This window comes from Cyprinodon tularosa, unplaced genomic scaffold (assembly GCF_016077235.1).
Source record: "Cyprinodon tularosa strain WSP-4 unplaced genomic scaffold, ASM1607723v1 ctg1089, whole genome shotgun sequence".
Taxonomy (NCBI): Eukaryota; Metazoa; Chordata; class Actinopteri; order Cyprinodontiformes; family Cyprinodontidae; genus Cyprinodon; species Cyprinodon tularosa.
The window spans coordinates 64,859-74,234 of NW_024037881.1; the positions used below are offsets into that span (position 1 = coordinate 64,859).

General features: G+C 42.2%; 1 protein-coding gene across 3 annotated transcripts; it reads right to left on the bottom strand.

Moving 5' to 3' along the window:
- Nucleotides 1-13: 13 nt before the first annotated feature.
- On the bottom strand, nt 14-8,067 carry LOC119788332 (myeloid-associated differentiation marker homolog). 3 transcript variants are annotated; one of them, XM_038292605.1, is made up of 2 exons: nt 7,938-8,067; nt 14-1,249 (listed from the first exon to the last, which is right to left on the bottom strand). In XM_038292605.1, the coding sequence occupies exon 2, from the start codon at nt 1,137-1,139 to the stop codon at nt 291-293; it is 849 nt and encodes a 282-aa protein (XP_038148533.1). In that variant the 5' UTR covers nt 1,140-1,249; nt 7,938-8,067; the 3' UTR covers nt 14-290. The 3 variants fall into 3 exon arrangements, with proteins under 3 accessions (XP_038148533.1, XP_038148527.1, XP_038148543.1); XM_038292599.1 differs by lacking the exon at nt 7,938-8,067 and adding an exon at nt 3,682-3,739; XM_038292615.1 differs by lacking the exon at nt 7,938-8,067 and adding an exon at nt 3,172-3,190.
- Nucleotides 8,068-9,376: the final 1,309 nt, after the last annotated feature.

Sequence of the window (9,376 nt, forward strand, 5' to 3'; positions counted from 1 at the left end):
GATTAAATGTTGGACCCACTTTTTCACTCCTTTTTGTTGCACAGTTGAAAAAAAATAAATAATTTTTCCCTTTATTCATATACTTGTTTTAGACATTCAAAACAAGCCACTTCACATTAAGCAGCACATACTGTAAGGCAGCAATGTGATTATGCAAACATAGACATATACCACACATACACACATTTAGGTGTTTAGGACTATGTCTGTGTCGTCTAAACTTACAAAAAAAGAGCTCTGTCCCTTCTGTCAGCCTCATCTGTTCAGAGTATTCTTCGTCTCCCTGCATCTCAGCCGCTCACAAACACCAGTCTGGCGCTGTAAGCCAGATCAGCGATGTACAGCAGGAAGTTAAGAGCAGTGAGCACAGACACGGCGATCAATTTGGACTTATCTCCTCCCCTTGAGTAGTTCCTGTCGAAATGGAACACGGGCCAGAGGATGGTGGCCGTCAGGTACATGACAGTGGCCAAAAGTCCGTAGACTGACAGGAACTTGGAGAAGGGGATAGGGAGGCAGCCGGTGCACTCTCCCACACACAGCACCACCACAGCCATGGACAGGATGAAGCAGATGCAGTAAACCGCCATGCACCATTTTAGGGCTGCGTGATGGTCATATGACACTGGATTGCTCACCAGGATGAAGATAATGCAGGCCACAAAGGTTTGGCACACCTTCATCAGACCTGGAGCTGTAGCCATGTAACCCGCCACCTCTCCTGGCCTGGCCTTGGACAGGCTCACCTCCACCATGTAGGCAACTGTTGCCAGACAGGAGAAGACGGTGGCGGCGATCCGATGGTCACGTTGCTCGCCGTAGGAATTCTGGCCTTTGATAAAATACAATGGGAAGATGATTGAAGCTGAGAGGCAGAGGAGGGAAGCGTAGCAGGCGACCGTGATAGGGAAGTTGGACCAGGACACTGGGATTCTGGGTTGGAGGCTGCACTGCTCGACCAGCAGGACCAGCACAGAACAGGCGAAGCTGAACGCCCAGCAGAAGATGCACCAGTCCGCCATGCCTGCTTGGTGCAGCCCGCCGCCATGTGCCGTGACACTGAACGCGGTGCAGGTGAACAGCACGGCGGCGACACGCACCCATAGCAGCTGGGAGGTGGGGAACCAGGTCAGTGGCATGATGGGATGTCACCTGGGAAGTTAAAGGGACGTCTTCGATGACAATGAGTCTTGAGCCTGATCCTGTGCTGAGATCTTGTCAGGTAGTTTCCCTCTGTTGGCGTCACGATCTGTACATCCAGAAGAGAACAAACTGTTTGTTTAATGGCATTTTTAAAGAGGCATTGCAGATTTTTTTTTTTTTATGACGCTGCCACCTGTGGCCAAAACACAGAACTGCAACATTTTTCTATTCGTTCTCGTACTCGTATATATATATATCTTATATATCGTTTATTCATAATGCACCTAATGCACCTTTTTCCCTCCTTGTTTGCACCTTCTTTAACTTCTATGCCAATATGTGACGAGTGAATTTCTCCACTGTTAGATCAATAAAACTCATCTAATCTAATCTAATCTACTCACACCTGGACTCCAGTTATGTGGAGTGGTCATTGGTATCAGGGTTAAGGTGAATATTAATCGCTTCTGAGTATCTACATCTATATAAATCATCTTGAATTTAACGCTTCCATTGTTTGCTAGGTCAGACCCATTTAACATGGACGGACCCAAAGTACATTAAGGAAAATAGGCTTATAGATGCATTTGCACTGAACTAATGAGGTGTCAGTGTTCACATCAAATGATGTTTTAGTCACAAAGGGTCAAATGAAAAGGCTATTTCAAAGATATTTTTCTGTAAAAAAGCACATAATGTCTATTTTAATTCTTAAAATCTACTTCTAGAGCAAACAATTTTAATGCTTTTAGAAAGCTTTCAAGTCTACAGTGCTGAGGTCTTTTTTAGATTTCACTTAGATTTTTTCTTGATGGATTTCAGTAGCAAATATGGGACAAAGAAACAGGGAAGTAGGGATAACACGCTAACCTGACTCCGCCAGATGGATTTGCTCCGCATATCCATCTGGAAACCTTCGATTGGAGTAATTTTGGGAAGGGGCGAAAATACTGGTTAGCTGATTGGCCTATGTTGGTGATAGACGGGCCAAATAAACCAATCAGATCAACGAAGCATATGACGTACTAACAGCCAGGCTACTGTTGCCGAAACTAGTCGGGAGAAGAGCAAAAACATCTTTTCCTCTGAGAAAAGCCTCCAGAGCAGTGTTTTGCTCTTCTTTCAGTGAAGAAATACTCTGTAATTCCGATAAAACTTGCTCGATAGCCACGCTAACGCTAGTTTCATCAGCTGAAGCCGCCATGTTCTTTAGACTGAACTGTCGCGCTTCTCGTTGCGTCACACCTCAACCCGCCTCGAAGCCAACGCTGATTGGACGTTCGTTTGGTGAACGGCTTGAAATTTTCTTCAACAGAGACTCTCCAGACTGACTAGCGAGCAAAATCTTGAAAGCTCGCCAGATCAGGATGCTTTCACGAGGCTAATAACATGCAACATAACATACATATCAATTTAAACAATTCAAACAAAGATGAAACAATAATGCTTCAAAGATTAAATTAACAAGGACTTGCAAATAGAGGGAGGTTAGGTGACCTCGACACATGGCTGCAGAAAGCATTGATGAATCTGCATTAATACATGCATGCATTAGCTGATACTGATAAAGGAAAAAAAAACGCTAATATCCGCCAAAATATACATAAATCAGCCAGCAAGACATGCAGTGATCTATTTCTACATATTTCTGTCTTGGTAGGTCTGTGATTGTTCTATACCCAAAATAATACTTCTTTACTTAGCCCTGCTTTAAACTGTGTTCTGTGGTTTCTGCTGTTTGATCAGTAATGTTCACTGACCACCATAAGGGTTGGTTATCCTCCCCGCAGCAGTGTATTGCAGTGAGCTTGTTGCAGATATTTTTTAATTATGCTCAATATTGAAGCATGGTCTGCTTTATGTTATTCCATGCCACAATGCAAGAGGGACAATTACCAACTAGCTTTGGGTCTAGATACGGCCGACGTGGTGAGGAAGTGGGGGCAAGTTTGTGCGACAACAGAGGGACATGGGGGCGAAAAAGAGTGGGGATCGAGGTGGAAAAAGGGTTCCAGCGTTCTCACGCACCTCGCTCTTCTAGCTGGTCCATCTTCACAAGTCGTTTTCCACAATGGCGGTCATACAAACAAAAAAAGCCGGTAAGGTACCAAACAGGATAGTGTAGAACGGATGTAGATTTGACCAATCAGAGGCCTCCTGTCTGCGACACTGTCTGCCGTCACCTACAATATTGAAGAGGTGCATCGGAGTGTCTGCAGAAGGGGCAGCGGCACATTTGCGTTCACTGCAACACACACACAGACGACCTGGTTTCTGAGTATTAATCAGCCTTAAGGGCTTCAAATCACTGCTGGATTTCTACTCAGACTAACCTACAAACACGAACAAAACCCTGTGAAAATCAACTTTAGTTATTAGCTGTAATATGACTTATTTAAGTTCAGGTTATTTATTCACATTCACAACACGTCATCTCAAGGCACCTTACAGATACAGTTTAATCAGACCGGTTCAATGTTTATTATATATATAAAAAAAAACAGATTTAGTATAAAACATTTTAAGAGGGAGACGTACTTATTAAATAGGCTCCTGCCTGTAGAGTTGATTTTAAGGAAAGGCTGCAGCTCATAACCTGACAACAGCCAGATGCATGTCTCGCTCCGCCCAGCTCCACTCACATACATCTGGGAACCCGCTCATTGAAAGTGATTTCCCCAACCGAATTTATGGTCTGTCCAATCAGGACGCAGGGTGGGTGTGTCCTGGAGTGGAGAAGCGACCGTGAGATTCCAACAACAATGGCGGCTCGCATTGAGGAAGCAAGCGTTAGCATTGATGCTGCTATTTCTTCTGTGTTGTCCAATCTATCTGATATTGTTTCATTAAAAGAACATCAGAGAACGGCTTTGAAGGCTTTTGTTGGTGGAAACGATGTTTTCGCCCTTCTCCCGACCGGATTTGGCAAGAGCTTGATCTACCAAATGGCTCCTCCTCTCACAGCGTCACGGGTTAGCTTCGGTGTGAGTGGTTGAAATAGCACGTCAATAAAGATGACAGACAAGTGGCTTATCCAATCATATGCAAGGAGTTTTGATAAGGCCCAGCCTTCAGTAAAGGCAATTCCTATGGCGGGTTCCCAGATGTATGTGAGCGGAGCTAGGCGGAGTGAGACATGCATCTGGCTGTTGTCAGGTTAGCAGCTCACCCTAAACAGGAAAAAAAGGTAGAGATAATAAACACATTTACATTTGATTTCAACAAAGTTTTTTTTTGTGTGAATTAAATCATTACTAAATTGTTATAAAACCAGACTTAAAGCTACGCTTCAAACACATTAAAAAGATTAGGTGTTGATTCTTCAGTCCCAAGCTTCATTTTAAGCCTAGACACGGCAAAGAGGTAGAAATGGGTTTGGCTTCCTGTTCATGAAATGACTTGATTACACAGGAAGCTACAGTTTGGCTGCTGAGCCCCAAATATTAAACAAACCAAGTGACGTTTCATAGCTTTGATGCTACCGCCCTCTAGTGGTCTTTAGACAGAAACAAGAATTTATTTGGCTCAGGAGAAAAAAGCAAAGTGCCATAAAATACATTTACATTTCTTTTTTAATGGTCATTCTAACAGCAGACAGAAACAATTTCTGATGTAAAAGCTTCTCAATAGTGAAAAAGGTCAACAAACTTCCCACATGGTCATCCTTTTGTTGAATATATTAACCAAGCTGTATTTAAATTTAATAGAGCCTCTAGCCTCTAGCTTTGCCCCTGGTCATTTTCTTTATTTTATTGTATTTATTGTTCTATTTCGAACGTTTATTACATCTAATATTTATTAACATATTTCACACAAATACCATATATATGCTTATGGCTAAAACAAAAATATCTAGTTTTTTTGCATTTTTCTTTTAAGTTCTAGCATCTCAGGTTAAAACGTTTGCCTTAAATGTCCACATTTTGAGAAATTATCAAACTTTTCTGAATTTCAAGGAAAGAACAAAAGAAGCAAAGGACTTAAAGCAACAACAGATACAGAATATGGGAATCAAGTCTGGAAATACCAATATGATTCCATACCCGGTTTGCTGCCATATTTATCCGTATTTACTAAAAAATATTTCCATTTCAAGTTCACTAGTTTTAAACATCCATCTCTATCTTTAATATGACTGGAATAGAAAAAACATATCTTACTGTAAACATGTCTCTCATCCATAAAAGGAAAATGATGAAAATTAGTTTATACTAATAAGCAGGGTTGCTACAGCCAGGGGCGCCGTAGGGGGGGAGCATAAATTCTAAGGGCCCTTGACTGAGGGGGGCCCAAATAAGAAGAGAAGATTTGCCCAACTATATTTTTCACATATAAAACAAATCCAGCAGTCAAATAAATCATCTTCATGTTCTCTCTCATTTTTCAGCAGCAAACGGTGAAACAAATCATGAATATATTGACATTCCCCCTCCCATGAAATTGCAAGAACTTTTTTTGTCCTTAGGTCCTGCATCGCATCAGGTCTCCAATCTCTCACCGCCAGTTATATCGTACCGGGGCCTAAATGCCACGCGTACGTCCTTTGACGTAATGATAATGCAGCACTGTAAAGTCTGGGTTTCAAAAATAAGGAAAGGAAGGAGAAAGAAGAGAGGGGGAAAAGGCATCTAATACCGTGACCCAGGTTTACTTAGTTAATCCTCCTCAGTGTCGGAGGGGAATCACATCATTAATGATGCCGCCCAGCTGGGTGCTGCCTGAGACCGGACATGAATGCCATTTTTTTTTATTATTTTGTTGTGTTTCATTGTTAGTTTTCAAGATTAATTAATTAATCTAGCATGTTTTGAGCCTAAAGTGTGTAAATAACACAGAGACCAAACAACTGAGCCAATATCCTCACAGAGCTGAGAATTTAACTTTATCAACCAGACCAGGCAAAAGGAAAACGTCATCAGAGGGTTAGCATCAGCTAAACGCTACCTGGATATTTACATTAAATAACTGTCTCTGTCCCTCCTTCATCATGTAAACAGATGATCCACCAGCAGCCTCGTTTCCCTGTTATTTTTCGATAGGCTGCTTAATTTTTGATGCTTGCACAAGTTTAGTTTTGACGCGCGGCTGAAGCATCTCTGCTGCTCAGGCTGTGCGTCAGAAAAAGTGGGTCTGAAGCTCATTGGGCGCAGCTACCCTATATTTTCTTTGCCTGTAACAATGGCAGCTATATTTGCTGTGATCAGTGGGTAAAAAGTAGTTTGAATCTATTTCAAGTGAGAAAGTCCACCTGAAAACATGGTCAGCGCAGTCAGTTCATCCAGATTACAATCCTGCCTTCAAATATTATTTCTGTCGGAGCCAATTAGACCCCCGTACACTGGCGGTGCACTGCCACTCGGAAACCCATTTAACAGCAGCTTATAGCCCGGCCTCCTCGTAGTTTGTCGCGGTGGCTGGAAGGCGTTTTTCATGTACGTAATCCAAACTGCAGGCACCATGATCATAAAAGCAAATGTTTTGTCAGCAGATTTCAGCATTTTAAGTTAGTTTAGGCGTTAATAAACTGTTTCAGAGCAGTGATCATAGCGCTCTGCATCATCAGTGCCTGTCTCCCTGCCAGCTCCCAGATCAGCGACGCGCTGCTCCTCCTTATCTAGACGCGCTGCAGACAGCATGTAAATGTCAAGTTTAAAGTTTATGTATATTTCATTTTTTCACATTCTGATCAATGTGTATGTAAATGTAAATGATAATCTCCCGTGATAATCTCCCGTGCATCTTTATAGCAGTTGTATAGCTTGCGTAAATTTTATTTTATTTTTTTCCCCTTTGGGGTGGGGGGCAATATCAATGTCGTTCATGGGCCCCCAAATTCCTAGCAGCGCCCCTGCCTGCAGAAGCTGCATGCTTCTTATTTATCTTCCTCTGGTTAGAGGTGTGTTTCTGATTATTTTATTTTCCAAATCCTTTGCATTTCTTAAAGATATTTAACTCTATCAGCCATAGATCCGTTAGCTGGCTTCCTGTTATGGCTGACCACACACTCACTCATAGAAAGCTGGGTGGATCTAAGCATATCTCCAGGAAGCAACAGCAGCCATACTTACACTCCTTTCCTCATGAGCAACACTTCAGTTTGAAGGTTTATAGTCTCGTTTCCGTTCCACGCACAAACTCAGTGGGTTTGTAGGTTTAAATGCGCTCCCTGCTACCCACAGACGGTGATCTCCACCTCTAGTTTCAGAGCTCAGAGAGGTGAGTTGGTTCAGCTGCTGCAGCTGCTGTGGTGGAGGCTGTGGCCTGAACGCTGCTGACAGGAAACCAACTTTGAGGTTTTATTTCTACAAGTTCCACCAACCCAGGATAACCTCTATTACCTACAGGTCCTTTCATTGGAACCTCATGTTGCAAATGAAGTATTGCAAATATAAATATCAAACAAACTGTCTCTGAGTATTGAAAAGCAGCTATTTTTATGTTTTTCCTCCCTACTTTTCCATCTATGGTCCTTTTTTACTAACATGTGCTCTCCAGAAGTCCTATAATATGCTGCTTTTAGATCCTTTATCGAATCTGTTTGGTAAGAAAAGTGGAATATAACACCTACTGATAGAGGATATTGTTATGTAAACATATATATTGCATACATTTAAGGAGTATGATAGAGGTTTCTGTCCCACATAGCGGATTCAGCCGCGCCCATTCCAGCTGTAATCACCTCTGCTCCACAAATAAGAGCGTAAATAAAGCGATCGGCAAACTTCTACAGTAGATCTGTGTGAGAAAAGGAGGAAAAAGCCCAACCTGCTGGGAGAATGATCTTATTTCTTTACCTGTTGGTAGAATCGTAGATCCAGATTACTGTTCTTGCCGTAAAGCCAGAAGTTTCCTGCGTGTCGGCGGCGCAGCAGCATCACAGGGGAATGTATCCCACGCCCCGCAGTGGCCATATTTGGTAAACTGTTCGCTGGTTAAGTCACTTCCCCTCTTTAATACCTCAGTTAAGAAAAAAAAAAGAAGTCCAGAGGCATAGACACAATAGTCTATAGCTTGGATGTTCCTTTAAGATGTTGCTCTCTCTGGATTGATGCGTGAATAACTGGATCTGGATTTTTATCCTTTGAACATAAAAGCAAAGCTTACATTTGCTTAAAGGAATAGTACACCCAAAACATGATTAGCCTTCATTTTCTACTCACCCCCATGCTGAACAACACTCTGGAGTACTTTTTTGATATCTCAAATGCATCTGGAGATCTGGGAGGCTTCTTGCTGTCTGCTGACATTCAAATAATGGAGGTCTATGGTGCCCGAGACAGAAAGGTCCATAAAAGTCCACAAAAAACGTATCAATATTCCTCCATACTGCTCGTCCAATGTATTCCAAGTGTCCTGAGTGGGTAGAGTCCATAATCTACTCGAAACGAAGTCATTTAGAATGTTTTTAGAGCATAAACAGTAGTGTATAGGATTTCCTAAAAGCGCGTTCACGAGTCTACGGAAACCGCGGCAGACCAAACCAGACGAAAGTGCGCATTCAGTACTGCTCTGCCGATAATGCAAGCGTAGAAGAAGAAATGTGCTGTTTACCTGTGCAAAGAAAGAAACAACGAAAGAAAAATGTCTGAGGACTTCAGTGTTGAGGAAGAGCATGAGTTCTTTCCCGAGCTGAATGCGCACTTTCGTCTGGTGTAGTCCTCGACGCGGCCGACCTGGGTTTGATTCCGGCCTGTGGTCCTTTGCTGCATGACTCCCCCCTCTCTCATAGCCACTTTCCTGTCAGCCTACTGTCAGGAAAACGAGTCACTAGTGCCACAAAAAAAAAAAAAACATATGTTTTTAAAAAACATAAAACATATATGTATTTTTACATATATGTAAAAATATATGTAAACATACACACACACAAAGCAGACCTTTTGTTGCTTTATTTCTTTTCTAGCACTTTTAAAAAGCGCCTAGCGCCAAATCTAGTGACTGTTTTCTGCTACTGGACACTTTGGCACCAAACTCTGCTCTCCAGAGCAAGCAGATTGGTAACCCCGACTCCTGCTCTACTCTATCTTTTCTTTTAAGCTGAGTTCGAAATATAAAGAGGAAAACAACAAAAAAAGGGACAGGAAGAGAGGGTCAAAACATAGAAAAAATAATGTACACCTATTCTATTAAAATGTCTGTGTCTGTATAATGGGTCTGTTTTATGTGATGTCTTCTCAATTCAGACGGTCCCCTGCCTGTCTATGCCTAGGGCCCCACATTTCCTAAATCCACC